Here is a 19,995-nt window from a genome sequence, read left to right as displayed (position 1 = left end):
TGCCTTTCATAACTTTGAATACTTCTTGCCAGTCTCTTCTTGCCTGCAAAGTTTCTTTTGAAAAATCAGCTGATAGCCCTATGGGCACTCCTTTGTAGGTAATTCTCTGCTTTTCTCTTGCTGCTTTTAAGATTCTGTCTTTACCTTTAACCTTTGACACTTTAATTATGATGTGTTTTGATGTGGTCCTTTTTTGGATGCAACTTGTCTGTGCTTCCTGGACTTGTATGTTTATTTCCTTCACCAAATTAGGGAAGTTTTCTGTCATTATTTTTCAAATAAGTTTTCAATTTCTTGCTCCTCATTTGCTTCTGGCACCCTTATGATTCAGATGTTGGTATATGTGAAGATATCCCATGGACTCCTTAGCCTATCCTTGTTTTTTTGAATTCTTTTTTTTTTCCTTCCTGTTCTGGTTGATTGTTTTTACTTGTTTATGTTCCAAATCGTTGATTTGATTCTTGGCCTCATCTCCTCCACTGTTGGATCCCTGTAGATTTTTCTTTATTTCACTTAATCTAACCTTCATTTCTGCCTGGGTCTTTTTTTGACTAGTGAAGTACCTAATGAGTCCTTGAGCATCCTGATCACCATTGTTTTAAACTCTGCATCTAATAGGTTGCTTATCTCCATTTTGTTTAGTTCTTTTTCTGGAGTTTTTTTCTGTTCTTTCATTTGGGCCATGTTTCTTTGTCTCCTCATTTTGGCACCTCCCTGTGTTTGTTTCTGTATATTAGAGCTGGTTTGACTCTGTGCCTTAGTAGCATGGCCTGTGGTAGAAAAGCGCACCTGTAGGTTGTATGGGGTGGAGCCTTAGGCAGTTGCCAGGGAGGGGTAGCAATCTGTGTCACTGCTCTGTGGCTTTGTGTGGGGGGAGGTCTTGGAGAGGGGCCATTGCTACTGCCTGCCCTCTGGAGTTTTGCCCAGGAGGAAGCTGTCTCCTGACATTCACCCTGATACCAGTCACTTCAGTTTCCCCTCATATGCTACTGGGGCCCTTCCAGCTATTGCCCTGGTGCTATATCACAGAGGGAGTGAGTCTGCATAAGTCCTAAATCGGCTGTGGTCTTCTAAGAGGAGTCTCCTGAGAATTCCACACTTTCTTCCAACTTCCCCAAGCCCCACTGGTTTTTATAGCAAGAAGTTATGGGGACTTATCTTTCTGGCACTGGAACCCTGGGCTGGGTGGTCAGGTATGGGACTGGGAACCTTGCTCCCGAGGTATCCCTCCCTGTTTTTATCCACCACACATGAATATGGAAGTCCCTGTTCTGCATCTGCATGCTGCTCCGTGTCTCCGTGCCTCTCCACCTCCCCACCTCCCCAAAAGGACCTAGAATGCTAATTTATTATAACACTATTATAATGGACCAGAGGTCATGTAGCATCTTCTGCTGAGGTGCAGGCATGATTCACTGTGATTCAGCACTTTTCCAGAAAGCAGCAACAACTGGTCTTAGAACAGGGTCTTTGTTCTGTATCGATGTCCTTTGTCTTAGTCCTGGGGTGCCTCCGGAGTTTCCTCACTCCTGGCTATTTCCTGCCTCAATAGTGTCACAAAAGACAGAATGATGCTTCAAAGGTCATTAAGAATGTTCACTCTTAAAGGCATGGCTGGACACACCAATCTCAAAACTGTGACAGTCTGTCCTGTTTATTAACACATAAGACATTTCCATAGACTCAGAATATTTTATTGTGTTTAGTAAATCTCTGTTACAGCCTTCATCTGTCAGGTTTCCTCAATAAAAATGGTGGGAAAGTATATCATAAGCCAATAGAATGACCTATAGGTAGAATATAACTTTTTTTAATGTTTTAAAAGATTTTATTTATTTATTTTTAGAGAGAGGGGAAGGGAGGGAGAAAGAGTGGGAGAGAAACATTGATGTGAAAGAGAAACATCCTTCGATTGTCTCTTGCATGCGCCCTGACCAGGACGGAACTGGCAACCGAGGTGTGTGCCCTGACTGGGCATCAAAGGGATAATGTTTTGTTGTGTGGGATGAAGACAGGGCAGAACATAACTTTTCTTCAAACTAAATAAATGTTGATTGATTCACCATTTCCCATTATTGTGTGGTGTTTATCTCCTGTTTTTATGAAATTTTGTGATATTTTGACATGAAGCTTTTTTACCCTTCAGTTTTTTTAACTTTTACAGTTTAGCCTACATGAAATTTGCTTTATAATGCATGTAAAGCTAAAAATATTTTTATAAAAAAATTAATGCTAATTTTTGAAAAACCTAGCAGCCAAAAAGAAAAGTCTTCCATCAAAAGAAAAGTAGCTTTTTAGCAAATAAGCTTTCTCTCCAGTGTTTGTACATCTAAAGAGTACGGTCTTTAGTGTATATGTATGCCTGGTGTATGTACATTATAGTTCTTGCTTAATTAAAATGTTAGAAAAAATCGTAAAACATGGATTTAACTTTTGAAAAGTCAGTTCTTTCTGTGAGATAGGAAGTCATAGGAAGGGAGCACACTGGAATTGTAAAAGAATATTCCTGAGCCTGTATGTGTTATGAGTGGTCACCAAACTTGTATGAATATTCACATTACTTGGCATGTTTTTAAAATAGACATTTCTGGGCCCCACTGTGAACCTAATGAATCAGTATCTTTGGGGTAAAACTTGAAATAAGTATTATTAACAAGCTCCCTGGGAAGTTCTTTTTTATAGCCTGGCAGTAGGCCTGGTCTTAGAGCCTTTAGAAAGCACTGTGACAAGCCAAAGCAAGGCAGTCCGAGTCCCGGTATTCTCAGAGGTCTGCACCCAATCCACGATGGCTCCTGGACAGAAGAAGAGAACCCTGCCTTTGCCTGCATGTGCCTGAAACTCAGCCTCAGCTACAGGTGGCTGAGGGCAGGATGAGAAATGCTGTTGTCCTGCTACTACTGGGAAGGCAGCTCTTCAACTGGGAGCTGGGGAGGGAGCGAGCCCTCTGTTTTCATTGGCTCTCCTAGTCTGGAGTGGAGTTTCTGTCTCGCTGAGCCATGAGAGTGGGGATGGAGTAGGTTTTGTTTAAACTATCACAGACTTAGTTGTTCTTACTGAGTTTTAGTAGATTTTCTTGAATAGATGTTTCTTCATTTGTGTATGTTTTTAGGGCCATTTCCAGAAACTTTAAATGTGTTTTTTAAAATAATATTCACATGAGCTCCTCGTGTCCTCTCTCTGGAAGCAGACCTCTCAAGTGGCTATTTTTTTTTTTAAGTTATATCTGGTAGCAAGAGGGTAGTTAAGAAAAGAATTGAACTTGTACAAGTATGACTACTTGTAACTCATGGGATTTGTGAATAGGCAGACATCTAAGGTATTGTCTGCATATACACTGCATAATTCTCACAGTACTTTACAATTTTGATGAATTTGGAGCCTAGGAAGCTTGAACGTCTTACCCATTCTTGTACAGCATAAACTGTGGACCCAGGACCTAATTTTTATCTGACACCAAAATCTTATGTTGTTACTATTAATTCTCCTTTTTTTCCCTCTCACTGTTAACTTTATTTATTTTCTTATTGAGATATAATTGATATATGGCATTAGTTTTAGGTGTACAGGATAATAATTTTATATTTTTATCTATTGTGAAATGATTACCACAATAAGTCTTGTTTACAACGATCACCACATAGTTATACATTTTTTTCTTGTAATGAGAACTTTTAAGATCCACGTTAAGCAATTTTCAAATATATAATGCAGTATTATTAACTATAGTCACCATGCTGTATATTACATCTCCAGGATGTGCTTTGTAACTGGAAGTTTATACTTCTTACCCACTTCCTATTAAAACACCCCAACCCCTGCCCCTGAAACCATCGATCTGTTTTCTGTTATCTGTGATACTATAGGTATCTCACTGGGCTTAATACCCTCAAGTTCTACCCTCAAGTTCTGAGTGATATTCCATTGTATATGTACTGTATTTTGCTTATTCGTTTATCCTTCAATGGACACTTAGGTTGCTTCCATGTTTTGGTTATTGAGAATACGGCTGCAGTGAAAAAGGGGTGCATATATCATTTGGAGGTAGAGTTTTTGTTTCTTTTGTATAAATACTCAAAATGGAATTGCTGGATCATCTGATGGTTCTATATTTGTGTTTTTGAGAAACCACTGTACTGTTTTTCATAGTGGCTGCACCAATTTGCATTTCTACCAATGGTGCACAAGGGTTCCCTTTTCCCCATATTCTTGCCAACACTTGTTATCTCGAGGGTTTTGTTTTGTTTTGTTTGTTTTGTTTTGGATAATAACATCCTAACAGTTCTCGGGTGATAAATCTCATTGTGGTTTTGATTTCCATTTCCCTGATGATCAGTGATACTGAGCAGCTTTGTTTGAACCCATTGGCCATCTGTATGTTTTCTTTTTTTTTTAAACAGTTGTACTATTTTTTAAAATTTTTTAAAAGATTTTATTTATTTATTTATTTTTAGAGTGGGAAGGGAGGGAGAAAGAAAGAGAGAAACATCAATGTGCGGTTGCTGGGGGCCATGTCCTGCAACCCAGGCATGTACCTTGACTGGGAATCAAACCTGTGACACTTTGGTTCGCAGCCTGCGCTCAATCCACTGAGCTACGCCAGCCAGAGCTCTGTATGTTTTCTTTGAAAAATATCTGTGCAGAGCCTCTGTCCGTTTTTAAATCATATTGTTTATGTATTTTTGCTATTGAGTTGTATGACTTCTTTATATTGTAGATATTACCGTTTTATGAGATACATGATTTGCAAATATTTTCTCCCATTTGTTAGGTTGCCTTTCCATTTTGGTTTTCTTTGCTGTGCAAAAGCTTCTTAATTTAATGCAGTGCTCCCACTTTTTATATTTTTGATGCCACAACTTATTTTTTTACCTTGTTTATCCATTAACAAAGTATTGACATTAGATAATTCCGAATTTTATTATATATTTACCTTTACCAGTGAGATCTATACTTTCATATGTTTTTGTGTTACTAATAAGCACCCTTTCATTTCACTTATATTTCTTTAATATTTCTCGTAAGGTCAGTTTAGTGGTGATATATTTCTTCAGCTTTTGCTTATGTGGAAAATCCAGTTTTGAAGGACAATTTTGCTGGGTAGAGTGTTCTTGGATAGCAGTTCTTTTCTTTCTGCTCGAAAATCTGCTGATAGTCTCATAGTAGTTCCCTTGTATGTAACAAGTTGTCTTGCTGCTTTTAAGATAGTCTCCTTAAATTTGACAATTTAATCAGTGTGTGACTTCGTGTGGGTTTCCATGGGTTCATCTTTTTTGGGACTCTTGGGTCTGATGTCTGTTTCCTTCCCCAGGTTAGGGTAGTTTTCAGCCGTTTCCTCAAGTAAGCTTTCTGCCCCTTTCTTCTCCTTTTGGGACCTCGATGTTGCAGACACTGATCTGCTCAATGTTGTCCATCCCTTAAGCTAACTTTACTCTTCTTCACTGTCTTTTCTTTTCACTTGTCCGATTGGATGAATTCTGGTACCCTGTCCTTGAGTCATTGACTTACACTTTGTTTCTAGATAACTGAAATGTCTGCAAATTTCAGCCAAAAAAATAGCAGAGGAATTTCCTTTTTGTTCTTTTGTTGTTTATTTAACTAGACAGTAAATGTAAGGCCTGTAGCATAAGTCCTACTATAATAAAGATATAGGCAAGTTAGTAGATTAGTATATAAAAATTGGACAACATACCTTAGTAGATAGAAATAGATTTTTCTTTTTTATAACCTAGGGGATAGGTTTAATTTCATTTGTGATATTTATGTGAAAGTTTATTTTAAAGATACATAAATTACCCTTTAAAATATTTATCATATTTTTAAAGGGGGTTTATTTCTTTCCTTAAATTCTCTACGCTATACTTTCCTTTGTGATCTCACCCAGTCTTTTGCCTTTAAATATAATGAGTGTGCTCACTACTCCCTAATTTTTATCTTCAGCTCAGAATTCTCCCCAGACTTTACAACTCGCTTATCCAGTTGCCTTCTTGACACGTCAGACATACTATACCTTTCATATTTTCCATCAGTATTAATGGCAAATCTGCCCTTCCACTTGCTCAGTTCAGAAATCTTAAACTTATCTTTGCCTTTTCTCCTACCTCACATTTGTGAACAACCTGTTACCTTCAAAATGTATCTAACATCTGGCCCCTTCCACCAGCATCTGCTGTTGGTCCAGGCCATGTTCATTCTTCACCTGGATTGTCTCTTCCGTTCTTCCACCACTGCTTGCCTACAGGTCTGTTCTCATCAACTTGAGTGACCTGCAAACAAAAATCAGATCACATTATATATCTTCACTGGTTTCTCATTTTCTCCAGAGTGAAAATCAAAGTTACTACAAGGCCTTACATAATGTTCCCCACACCACCTTCCTTCTCTGACTTTATCATTTTTTATTTTCTGCTTACACTAACTCTCTTACTTTTTCTCAAAGAAGGCACTACCTACCTCAGAACCTCTGCATGGACTGACACACTTGAGTCATTGACTTACACTTTGTTTCTAGATAATTGAAATGTCTGCAAATTTCAGCCAAAAAAAATAGCAGAGGAATTTCCTTTTTGTTCTTTTGTTGTTTATTTAACTAGACAGTAAATGTAAGGCCTGTAGCATAAGTCCTACTATAATAAAGAGTATCTTTATTATACTCTGGTTATCTATTGGACACAGTCTTTCCCTCTTCCAGGCTTTTGCTTAAATGTCACTTTTTTCCATGATCCTTACTCTACCACCTGAGATTTCAGCCCCCTCTATTTGTTCTCCAAAGCACTAGTCAAATTCTAATGTATAATTCTTTGTAACTTACACATTTACTATCGTTATTTTCTTTGGTCTTTTTCTTCCTAGCAAAGTTCCACAGGGGCCAAAAGTTGTGATTGTTTTCTTCACTGGTGTATCATCCAGGGCACAGATAGTGCTCGGCTGTAGTTTTTGCTGAATGAATGATCATGTGAAGGAGAATATGTGTGAAACTCTTGCATGGCCTTGTGTGTGTGTAGTAAAACTGCTAACGAGGTTTTTTTTTTTCCAGAATATTTTCCTTTAAATTGTGTTTGTAGAGTAGGTAAATTGTGTCTTGGCTAAGACACATCTGACTTTCTTTTATTGGGCTATTTGTGTTTGGTGCAAAAGAGGGTTAGCATTTCTGGATATTTACATCAAAACAACAAATATGCTTAAAACCATTCTAAACTTCAGGAATTATTGTGATAAACAATCAGTAGGTTATTAACTTAGAATTTTGAAAAACATTTTTATTAAACTGGGAATTTAAAGAGAAACTGTAGACATTTGTAAATGTGTTTTTAATTTTAGTAATCCATTCTAAGCTTAATAGGAATTTTTCTTTTCCCCCTTTTTCTTAAGCTTTAACCGTATGCTTTATCATACAATTTAGGATAGAGAAATAATCTTTTAGGTGGAATGTTACTGTCAGACGGCTTTAGCACTCATACCTAGAATTATCTTGGAAATTATACAGCACTTGGTCCTTTGAGGGTAATCATATCTGTGAAAAGGGCTGCTTGATAAGTGCCCTTGAACCCGACCAACATAACATATTAAGCTTGATGTAGTTCCCAAATCCAATTTTCCTTCTTATTACAAACAGCACTATTTCCAAACATTTTTTATTTATTTTGACAGAGAAGATTGTCTATTTCTTCACTGATTTAAATTTAGTCTGACATGGGACCATACAGGGTGGGGCAGAAGTAGGTTTGCAGTTGTTCATATGGAAAATAACACAATAATTAATAAATAATAATACAAGAGAAAACCCTGTGTTTTGCATACTCACAACTATAAGAGTACTTTTGCCCCACCCTGTATCAGTAAGATTTACTAGCTAATTACTAGTCACATTCAACATCACTTTGAAAAATGTAAATATAAAATATATTAATATAAAATGCTATAATCTTCTAAAGAATTATAGTGCAGCTTGGGTTCAGTGTTAAAATATATTTAGAGTAGTTTGCCCGTGGTGCCTTTATTCTACGATTCTAAGAAATACATAGTCACAAATCTTAAGCAAATTTAGGATGAATTCTGAATTCCAGCCAGATAATCTTGTCATGCCAGTAAGCATTGATCTTTAGCTGGGTACATAAATTCCCATGTACCGCTCAGTCAGATAGGTTTTCATTCATTCAAATGCAGTTACAAAGGAGTTTTAGTTTTCCAAAAATGTACATACTCAGAGAACCCATGTGACTTTGTGCTGGGAGATTCATTTTTGTAGAATATAAAACAAGTTTTCCCTAGAAGGAAATGAACTTGTTACAGAGCTTACTTCATTTGTATCCAACTTCTGACTTATTAAATGTAATATTATTTTCCGAGTTTAGCAGACAAATGAAAATACAAAGCTACAGGGTTGAATATCTGCTGTTGGGAAAACGTGTCACATTTACAGTCTTACCTCAGCCCAAGGTGGCAACTGCTTCTCTTGTTCCATCCAGAGACAGCGGCAGGGAAATAGCTTTCATAGGGGGTTGTGTGCTGTTTAGGTGGTCAGCCTTTTCAGAAACAGTGTCCTGAAGAAAAAAATGAAATCTCTCCTCTGGTCATAAGTTTATTGATCTTGTTTAACAAAAATAAAATGTTGGTAGAAACATCTAGACATCACTGGTAACTACAGGGATTATGGCAAATTTTTCTTTAGTGTGTAGCTGAAAAGTAGACTTATTAAGTGAAATGACCCAAGTACTTCTAAAATATCCTATATGCTGCTTTGGTATACTCATGATTTTCTTACAATAGTATTGTGTCTGGATGATTTGTAACTTTGTAATGGAGTTAAGAAAGAGATTAGTTTACCAAAGCCCCATAATAGGCCTTTTCCCTGAATTCAACATTACATTTGTTTGGAATACTGTATACTGAGGCAGGTGTTTAATTGTGTTTCAAATGATAGAAAATATGGACGGGCTTATGATCTTACTACTTTGTATCTTATTAATTATAAGAAAAATATTTAAAAAGGTACAGGTTTGCTGATATGCTCCCAATACATAATAAAATGAGAACTCTTTATAATATAGCATTAAACTGCAACTTTAGATTTAACATGTTTTACCCAAATTAAAAACTTTCATAGAAAAGATGGTATTTTTTTCCCTGTTGTAGTCATTTGCTCTAGAGGTAAAATATGGGTTGATTTAAACTTGAGCCCTTCATCTTCCAAGGGGCTGGGGAGGATAGTATATGTCTGAAGTATTCAGGGCCAGTGTACTTGTCACTAGCGGATTGCATTTTGCTCGCAGTGTTAATATGCTTTGCTCTCCAATTCTCTTCATTCTAGTCTCTGCAAGGGAAACTTTCTGAAGAAAAACTAACCACACAAAAGATGATGGAAGAGTTGGAGAAGAAAGAAAGAAACCTACACAGGTTAACAAAAACATTGCTTGATGTGAGTAGAAGAACTTCAAATTACTTTCAAAGTGTGATTCAGTCCCTATTTAAGTTAGAATAAATGCTTATCTTGTACATATTCAAATTTTTTTTTTAATTGGGGACTTGATTTTGATGTGCCAGTTAATTAAATCCATTAGGTTTCTTACTAAAACCATAATAAAAAGACATTTATTTATTTATTTTGTCTTAGAATACAACTCCACAGACTTGACTCTAGCAGAGTCACATGTTCGATAGAGATGAGGCCCCAGCACCATGGACTAAGGCGTAAATGGAATAGAAATGAAATTACCCCAGAAAATCGTTAAGGAAGGTGCAGCGTTGGTGCTATCATTGGAACAGATTACCCTTTTTTCACTTAATTATGAGATGAAATACTTGGCTTGCATTTAAGGACATGTTATACATACAAATACTACTTATTTTAATTTTTTTAACTAGCATCATGATATTTGCCACTTAAATGTTTCAGAATGCCTCTTCAAAAATTAGGACATTTCCTGTGTAACCATGCCACCATCGTCACACCCAATAAGAATAATATTTCTTGATACTCAATAATATACCCAGTCTTCATTAAAATTGTCCCACTCCTTTATAAGTGTTTTTTATAGTGACTCTAAACCAGCCTTCAGTAGAGACCATGGGTTGCATTTTATTTTGTCTTAGGAACCTAAGCTCTCTTTCTTCTCCCGTGTTAGTGACTGTTGACCAAACCGGGCCTGGTGTCTCGTAGGCCTGCAGATTATCAGACTTCTAGATTTGTCTGTTTGCTTCTTCCTGGTGTCACTGGTCTTGTTCTCCGCTCCCTCTGTTTTCTTATCAGCTAGAAGTTAGAGCTAAAGGTGTCATTAGTTTCAGGGCAAACATATTTTGGCCTGAATACTTTTCAGGTGTAGTTCACATCATCAAATTATGTATGGTTGGTTATTCTACTATAAGGGACGAGGCTGTTCTGCAAAAGCAGCTTGTCTGCGGGGCGATGCTTAGGTAACTGTGTGAGTATTTAGTTTGCCAGCACCTTTTGCCTTGATGGTTCTAGTGTCCACCAGTGATTATTGTTTGAATTACTGGATGATTAAAAGAATGGTATTTTTTCTAATTATATCACTCCTTTCATACTTACTAGCTGGCACTCATCTATTTTAAAAAATATGTATCTTTTCCTCATCAACACAGGCTATTTGGTTATTCTGAAATGCAGTCCCAGTTGGAAAGCTAATTAAGCTCCCCTTTCATTAGCAGTTTTCAGGACGAGGAGTAGATGAGGGCGGTTTGGGGATGAGGTGACGGTGGCTTTGCTTTCTCAGAGTGTAGGAGACCGTGACTTTGTATTGAGTCTTCCCAGGCAATTTAACACTTTACACTTGTTTAGGGTAATTTTTTTCTTCTTTTATTTTGTGGTTGTATTTTTCTCTTACACTGAAAATTTTGACTGCTTTTAATATAATAACATATGTACTTTTTTCTCAATATACAAAAAAGGTTGCAAAGTAAGTAAATTACTGTGCTAATAATAATAAAACTACAGGATGAAGTGTAGAGTTTCCTTTGTTCTTAGAATAAATCATATTATAGAAAAACACATACACATCCGAGATGCTCATTATGTGAGAGCATGGGAGACTCCTAGAAACAAAGACTCTGGATTTCTGTTTCCTCCACAGGATTAGCTGGCACAGAGGTACCATTTCCACAGTTCAATTATTTCTCTCTTTTTTTTCACTACTCTGTATACAGTTGGTTAATGTGCATATAATATTCCACTGTTTTGTTTCTAGACTTGGGAGAAAATGTTAACCTGTGTCACATTTGAGTGCTTTCCCTCTGTTCTAACCACCAGATTTTTGTTATCTTTATTCATTGCAGAACCAAAGACAGACGGAAGAGACATGCTCTCTCTTGGATCAGGGCCAGGAAGCAGACCAATCCAGGCAGCAGGCGGTTCTTTCCAAACGACCACTGTTTGATTTGAATGTGATTGATCAGCTGTTCAAGGAAATGTCCTATTGTTTGCTTGACTTGAAGGCATTGTGTAGTATTCTTAATCAGCGTGCTCAGGGCAAGGAGCCTAATCTTTCATTATTACTGGGAATCAGATGTAAGTGGCTAATGACTTGTCCTTATGGTATTGCTTAACACTTAGAAACTGCTTTCATGAGTTGGGAACTCCTGACTGCATTTTCCCTAGTTGTTTTTAATCTCCATTCCTACATAGATTTATAACTCTCTGAATCAGCCTGTGAGTCTGTGAATACTTGTTATTACTTCATTGCTAGAACTTACCTCATTACACTTATAGAAGTGAGCAGGGGCATAGCTGATACGGAATGGCACTCCCCAGGGTGCCTGTAATCTGCCGGTGTGGAGGAGCTGTGCTGGATCGGTTAATGTGTGATTGGAGTGATAATAGGTGTGATTTCCTGATCACTTTTCTAAAGAATCATTCAGTTTGCTTTCAGGGGGTAAAATATTGAAGAAAAAATACTCACCTGCTTTCCTGTATAGTGTATGTTCTGTGGCAGTTTCGTGGCCTACAGATCTGTTGTTCCTGTCACGCACACCTGCTTGCTTCGTCCCTGTCAGTGTGACACGCACCTGTGGTGCTTCCGTTCTGCCTGCCTGCACACAAAGCTCTGAGAGCGGACACAGGAAGAGCCTTGTGCCACTTCCCTTCTGTGCTGCCGTCACAGGAACACTCACCTCTGCCCGTGGTTCTAAATTACAGTAGTGACTTGTGGGGCTCCTCAGTACAGAAGAAATGGACTTCAGTTAGGAGATGTGAAAGGAGTAATATCATAAGATTTATACACCAACATTTATTGAGTAATTACCATAAAACGTTATGAATATGTACCTAGAGAAGGGACTGGGTTTTTTTTCAGTCTTATCAAAAAGATTCCACCATCTTGCCTCATAATAATTTTGTCAAACCAAATATGTAATACTCTTGATTAAAGTGCATCACTTGTTAAATGAAACCTGTAACTCTGCTCAGAGATATCAGCAGAATTTTCCCCTTTACTTCATAGATGTGCATTCACATACATGAGCATGGGTATGTAAGAAACACTAAGTATATTCATGCAGTATGTATCCAGTAATGCCTCCTTGAGCACTAAGGCACTGACCATGCAGAGAATCTGAACACAGCCCTTGCTCACTCATAAACCAAATTCTTAGGGCCTTGTGATAAATACACCTGAGATGTAGACAGACACAGTGGGAACTCAAGGGAGAACTGTTCAATCTACCTGGTAAGGGCTAGGAAGGCTCCATGGAGCAGCTGGTACTGGCTTGAATCTTAAAGGAGAAGTTTGTAGGTGCATATGGGGTGGTTTAGTTAGCAACAACCTCTTGAAACAAAAAGCAAGAATTCACTCTCAAAAAACACATTTTTCCACCATTTCAGAGATGGTCAATTTCTGCAATCTATATTTGCACACTCCTATATGGTATTTATTAACTTTTTCAGTAATAGGATAAAAGAGATTTCTTACCTGATAAGAATAAAAGGGAGATTTAAGAACCTTGTCACATTCACCTACCAATGAATACTCCTTCCAGTCTTTAAAACTGAACCCCAGAATTCTTTTGAGTTCTCATCTCGTCACTTCATGGATTATTCATCTGTTGACACTGCTCATGCTCCTTCTTAAACTCTCTGCTGCCATGGTTTTTGTGACATCATCCTCTAAGTTCCACTGCAGCTGTACTGACTGCTCAGCCTCAGTCTTCTGTGGAATGCTCTACCACTTCAGTCCTGGCATCCCCAGGAACCTTTTATTGTCAGTTTTTTGCTTCTCTTTGTATGTATTTTCTCTGAGGAATCCTACCCATGTCCTGTTGTTGTGCTCTGCCATCACTGTACCTGTGGCCCACATAGGCATTTATCTCTTACTCTGCCTAGCATGTCCCTTCTGGGCTCCTGATGATATTGATCTGTACATTAGCCCCAGCTGCTTCATAAGCATCACAGACTCAGTATATCCAAAACAGGGACTACTTTTCTTCCCTCTGTAAACCTGCTCTTCCTCTTAGGGAATAGCAGCACCTTCTACCTATCACCCTAACCCAGATTTTATCCTCTTTCCTCCATTGTGTGTCCCATGCCCAGCCCCTGGCCCTGATGCAAGGTGAGGGTGATTGGGCTCTATCATTTCTGTCAGTTTCTTCTGCTTCTAGCATTTGTTCCTACCATTGTCTCCTCTTTGCACTGTTGCTCTGATTCAAGCTTTCCTCTGGACTGGTCTGTCGGTCAGCTGACTCCCCCGACCCCAGTCCATTTCCACATTGCTGCCAGAGTGATCTGCTGCAACTGTGATTCCTGTCCTTACACCCCACTAAAGTAGAGATTGGTAACCAGTTCACACCTGTCCCTTCAGCCTTATTTCTTGGCACTCTTCTCTCTCATAATTTGTGCTCTACCATTTTAGAGCTGGTTACTGATTTTCTTGAAGTTTCTTAAGTTCTATCAGACTGTGTGGTTTTCCACTTCTATACCTTTGCTTAGACTGCTTCCTCGGCCCACCCAGTGGACCTGTTCCCCTCTCCAGTGAGGCCTGGGTTGTTCCCTTCCTTGTGCCTGTAGGGCCCATGTGTAGTAGTAGGTTGTCAACAGTAGCTGACTGGGCTGACTTGTTTATGAAAGCATATGTGAATTACTAAGAATAAGCCACTCTCTCCCTTCTCTCTGCTGACCTCAGCAGCCAACATAGTGCTTGGATCGTGGCAGGTGTTCAGAAATATTTATTAAAGTAAGTTACTGCTTTAATAAGCTACCAGGGTCAACGAAAATATAAGGAAAGGCTTATTTTACAATCACTAACTCCACCTGCTTTTATGATGAGATATGTTGACAAAGAGAGGAACTGGCGTGCATAATTAGAAGCTACCTGACTCAGGACCTCACCCGTAGTTGTTCAGCCATTGGGCTCCTAATTATCAGTCTGATTCAATTGTGTGTGATTATTGGGTCGTATGTACACACACACACACACATTATATAACACACTATATATACACATATACATACACTGTATATATATATGCACATACACACTTACCATATATTTTGAAAATTTGTTTTCATGACAAAAAGCCCATTTTGCAATCTATAAAAATGTAAGGTATTGCCCTTCACTACACTGATTTTCAGATTTTGTCAAATGGGAATAACTGAGTGCTCTAGCTAAGCCCAAATAAAGTTGTTAGAGCATGCTCTTTTCTACTTTTGGAATACTGTTGTCTATTAAATATGTTGAATTTGTATGCATTGCTGTAGGAATTTAATGCATTTTAAGAAAATTTTAAAAGGACCAAGTAAATAAGATCTATTTAATATTTAATGATGCATAATTTAAATCCTACCCTGAGTGGTATTCAGTGTACAACATCATATTGCCAGTGATAATTAAGTTGAAAACCTTAAAATGCCATTGTTTAAAAAAAATAGGAGACAGTCTCTCCATATTTTATCTCTGCAGCACTGAACTGTTCAGCTGAAGAGGCTGAGAACGACCACGGCCCAGATACGCTCACTAAAAAGCTGTCAGATGTGTGCCAGCTACGGAGGGACATCGATGAGTTAAGGACTACGATCTCAGACCGCTACGCTCAGGACATGGGAGACAACTGCATCACCCAGTGATCGAGTGTTGGTCCGACGGCAATAATGACCCGTTGTTGAATGCTGCTGTGTTACAGTCTTCGTGTTCCTTTTCAGGAGCCATGTCGGTCTACGGCCCCTGAACGCACCCAGTCTCGTCTGATCTCTGCAGGAGCCATGTCGGAATGTTGCAAGTGACACATGCCTTGCACATAGGATTTGTGTGTGTGTGTGTGTGTGTGTGTATGTTTTGTTGGGGGGGTGGAGTGGAATGGGGATGTAAGGCGGTCTGAAAGGGGCTTATCTAATCAGGACAAAGAAATCAGATTACCATTTGAAAATGTGATAAAGTATGTAAGAAAAAAATTCTGTATTCTCAAACTACTGATTGTAGGACCAAGCTGTGAAGAGTGCCCTTCAGATAAAAGGGGTAGGATTTCTTTTTATCTTTTGTTTTTGTGTGTGTGTGTGTGTGTGTGTGTGTGTTTATTCACAAAAGTATAATGATTTCTAGGGTCAAAGCAAAGCTTCTGAGAAAGGCACACACTATTTATTCTTGTATTTCTTTTTTTTTCATGTAGAAGCCTGTGTTATATTTTAGGGTTTTCCAAAGTGGGCTGAACAAGAGTTCCAACAGCAGGCAAGTGTTCTAATAGCACAGGAAGCAAAACCATGTGTTCTGAACACGCACTGTGCTGAGATGATGAGGGTGGGGCCGGGTTGATTTTCATACTGTAGGTAGGTCGGCCATTCTTCAACGCTCGACTGTGGATTGCCTTAGAAGTGTGACATTTTGATGTGATGATCTGTTTCACTAACAGTAATTTATCGCAAGGCAATTTAACATAATTTGAACTTAATTTTAACATGTCCCTTACTATTTACAGTTTTTTACTTATATGTTTTATACTAATATGAGCAAAGCCATATATAATGCAAACCTTTAAAGGGCCCTTTTCATTATTGTAAAAGAAAGATTAACAGATAACTCTAGAACAATGGCTTATTTATCCAAATCTCAAATGTTTACATTTTAGCAGTTTATGTATCTGTTGTAAAGTTGAAATTAAGAAAAAGCCAACCTGTCTTCTTTATATCAGAATTATCAATAGCATAAAGCAAAATCTAAATCAGGTGATATTTCAATTCCTTTTATTACATGAATTACATTACAGACAGGTTTTTTCATAGAATGCAAACTTGGTCAGGTTCTACTGGAGTGCATGGTATTACTATGAAATGCAGCTGATACTTAAGTAGACGTGCAATCATTTAAACTTCTGAATGAGTATCTCTCTGTTTTAGTTGGTGTTGTGGAAGGACTATATATTCTTTTGCCTTCAGAGCATTCATTACATTCTTTTGAATGTATTTTGCTATGGCAATCATTGTCCCTCACAAGTTGGTTTGTATTCTCAATGCAGCCAACTCTCATTTAAGTTAAGATTGAGTAAGAGGTAGAAGGAATAAGGGGTGTGAATCAAGCAGGATAATATTGTCTTGGGTATGAGCAGATCACATGTCTGTTTTCCGGCCAGGCTTATATACCCGTATAAAGGCTGCTCCTAGAAAAGATTCTTCTTAGATATATTCAGCAGTGAAAACATGGTATAAGGCCAGGAAGATATTCAGTTGTTAATTTGTCTCACAGCTCTTTCTAAGTCACATTATAGTTGTACTGCAGCAATAAGTTACAGTACGTTGTGAGGACATCAAGCTTGCCTTCTGTCCAATGCCTAAGCCCTCCCTGCTCTTTTTAATTTCTTACGGTCTGGGCACTAAGAACTCTGTGCACTGTAGCGATTCTGCAGCCCAAGGCCCCTGACACTAGTAAGGAGGGACTTAGTCACTGGTAAGAACTTGGCTTTCTATTGTGTTCATTTGCTTTTTAATATTGGTGGGTTGAAGACATTCAGGGAGCAGTAAATTTGTACCCAAAATCTGATGCAAAGAATTCTGCCTTTTAAAAATTAATATCTATAAAAATGACCCATTACAGTAAAATAGATAGTAGCATCTAAAAGAGGTAAGTCACAAATGCAGCATGCATTTTATATTCTCTTTGCATAGAATTTCCTCCCCCTGCCCCCAATCTCCATAATTTTGGAAATATAGGCACCCTAAAATATAGTACTAATGGGCAAATAATCACTGATTTATTTGGATCATTAGATTTTTACTTAAATATCTCTTAGGTTTTATATGTTTGAGGATTTTATGCTTATTATTATTGTTTTAAACAAACTTTTGGTCATATGATTTAATCTATTATATTAGTTGGGATAAAGTATTTTATTTTTAAAAATAAGTTTTCTATAACTTCTACAGAATTTGACTTAATTCATATATCTTAAGATAAAAAAAAAATTAGCTTAGTGGAAAATTAACAAGCTACTGCTGATGTGTTTCATTTCCAAAATGTATACACACCCCAAAAAAGGAAATTAAGATGTGATAGTTTAAGTATGACTTTGAATTACAACATGTAATCTCTTGGATTCTGGAGTTTATGAAAGGTCATGGATAATAGACCTTAGAGAGAATTTGCAAGGGAAGTCAAAGTAGTAGTATTCTGATTCATCAGTATTTAATTTTGATTTTCATTTTTTGTAAAATTTCTCCTTCCAATACAACCTATTGTGTTGGTTGGAGCTATGTTCTTGGAAGCTATTGCAGTGACATTGGTCTGGATACAAAATAACCTGTATAATTGTAAAGTAAATGTATTGGAAAATTTCCTTAGAAATGACAACTTTTAAGTTATACTTTTGTGAATTTAAATGCTTGTCTTCTAGGGAAGTAGCTCATACAACATCAACATTTATTATTTGTCTTCTGGGTTTTCAAGTTGAGCTTATTCTGCCTCAGTCCCATTAAATAGCAGGGGTAAAGTAACAGCTGGCTCAGGAAAAGACCCGCGTTGCCTGTGCAGATCAAAGGCACAATGGTTGTCTTTTCACTTGACATCAGAAAAAAAGGATGACTTTAGTTCATTGTTAGTAAATTTTCAGTGGTCTCTCATGTTAAAAAGCCTAAGTGTATTGACTAGGAATTCATGCCTGAATTTTTCTTTTAATAAGTGTGGCCCTGTATTATATTTGAAATAGGATTCGATATTTAATGTTAACAATATTATATTTTGGTGAAATTTGTTTTGGTTATAACAGTTTATGAAACTGAATTAGATTTCTTTTAGTAGTTTGTTAGAGACAATCTCAAGGGCTGGAAGTGTTGCTAAAATGGATATTTTACATTTGTGACTTATTAATGAATTTAGAAATTAATGTCATAGTTCAAGACTTATTAATAGGAATCTCTTAAAGGATATTTTTAAAGGAACTATTTTATCGGGAAGACATGTTTTCATATCGGTAGTAGTTCATTGATTAGCAGCATAGCAGCTGAGAACCTGGACTGTTTTTACATAGCATAGTTCAGGTCAGCCATACCTTTAGTTTGGATTGTTTGCATTCTTTTACATAGATTTCTATCATTGTAGATATGTAATTACAGTAATAAGCAATTCTCATAACCATGCTCACTTAGACCATATCATTTGAAACTGCCAGTAGCTATAGCTCTCAGAGCCAAAGTTAATTTATTTCATTTCGATTTTTAACAGTTCTTTTCACTGTTTACAAAAAACTATTTCTTATTTGGTATATAGAGTATAATTTCCAACTTCACCCTAAATGCCATGGTGGGATATTGCTATGTGGTCATACTATACATTCGGTAATATTTAATCATGAAAGGGGAAAGATAGGGGATTTTTTCTTACTTAAAAGAAGATTTGAGTATGCTAAGGATGTAGTCTCACATCAATAAGTCATTAACAACACTCTTGCAGCTGCACAGAGAGAACCTTCCGTGCCTTTGCCTGCAGTAAGCATTCGTTTCTATTTTACATGAGCTGTAAGAATGTCGAAGATTATCGCACCTTCTTCTTCCATCAGTAGACTGATTAAGGATTGTTTTTTTAAAGCAAGGAGCAGGTTTTCATTACTAGGTAGATAATTTAGTAAACATGAGAGGAGTTATCAGATATGTGTGTTTGAAGCTTAGCCTTTCCCCCATATGTTAAGCAGGACACTCCTTTGGAATGTCATTTTGTGTGTTTGTGTGTGTATATATGTATAAATAGTTATTTAAATACATAAACATAAAATTTAGCATCACATCGGTGTGATGGCAAGACGTGGTAAGGTGCTTGGTGGTTACCTGAAAAGCACAGCAGAGTGCATAATCAGTCCTTGTGGCTGGTGGACTTCGTAAACTAGGTTCAGTTTTTGAACCACCCAGAATACCTCATGTGTAAATACAGTGGTCTCGACTTAACTGAAATACAGTCCTTGTAAAAAGAATGTGAAGCCACAGGTTGGCTCATGCCTTTTGATCTGTCATTCTTGCCTCTTTTTTTGTAAAGGGGTTGGTTTTTCTGTTTTTGTTTTTTAATAGGGTTTACAGCTAGAATTTTGAATGCCAAAGTTATATTTATTAAATTTTTAAAAAAGTTTTCAATGTTAATGGCTAAGTATTTTTCCACTGGACTATCGTTTGTTGATGTTGGAATTTGTATTTACAGAGAAATAAATTTTTTTATAAAAAGATTTATGTCTTGCAAGGGTCTCATTTTAATATAACAATGTATTTGGAATTTCAGATTCTCCTGAATTTTCACTGATAAGGATATGCTGACTTGCCCTTTAGGTGGAAGCTTTCTATAAATGCATGAGCGAATCTGTGACTAGAAAGTGGAGACTTCTGCTTTAAGTCTGTCTTACAGTTTCTTTTCAGTTGCTGAAAAGCTTTCTCTCATGGTCTTCCCACGAAGGGCACGGAGATTTTCCGGTGATAGGTGCTGTGAGTACAAATGCATGCCTGCATCCATTTAGCTAATACTGTTGGGTCCCCCTTTTGAATTTCTAAAATCCCTATTTATATCAGGAATATTTCTCTACCTTTCC

The 19,995-nt window shown here is 37.3% G+C and overlaps 1 protein-coding gene across 2 annotated transcripts in view; it reads left to right on the top strand.

Annotated features, from left to right (window-relative positions):
* CEP85L (centrosomal protein 85 like) overlaps window positions 1-19,628 on the top strand; it is a 132,475-nt gene extending 112,847 nt beyond the window's left edge. For both annotated transcript variants that reach the window (XM_028509322.2, XM_036024621.1), the window contains exons 11-13: window positions 9,308-9,415; window positions 11,290-11,521; window positions 14,907-19,628. In XM_028509322.2, coding sequence (XP_028365123.1) covers window positions 9,308-9,415; window positions 11,290-11,521; window positions 14,907-15,070 — 504 coding nt within the window. In that variant the 3' untranslated portion in view covers window positions 15,071-19,628. The remainder of the gene's footprint in view (window positions 1-9,307; window positions 9,416-11,289; window positions 11,522-14,906) is intronic.
* The last annotated feature ends 367 nt before the right edge of the window (window positions 19,629-19,995 follow it).

This window comes from Phyllostomus discolor, chromosome 4, assembly GCF_004126475.2.
Source record: "Phyllostomus discolor isolate MPI-MPIP mPhyDis1 chromosome 4, mPhyDis1.pri.v3, whole genome shotgun sequence".
NCBI lineage: Eukaryota > Metazoa > Chordata > Mammalia > Chiroptera > Phyllostomidae > Phyllostomus > Phyllostomus discolor.
Note: the sequence above shows the minus strand (reverse complement) of the source record. Positions and strands in the feature narration are given on the sequence as shown.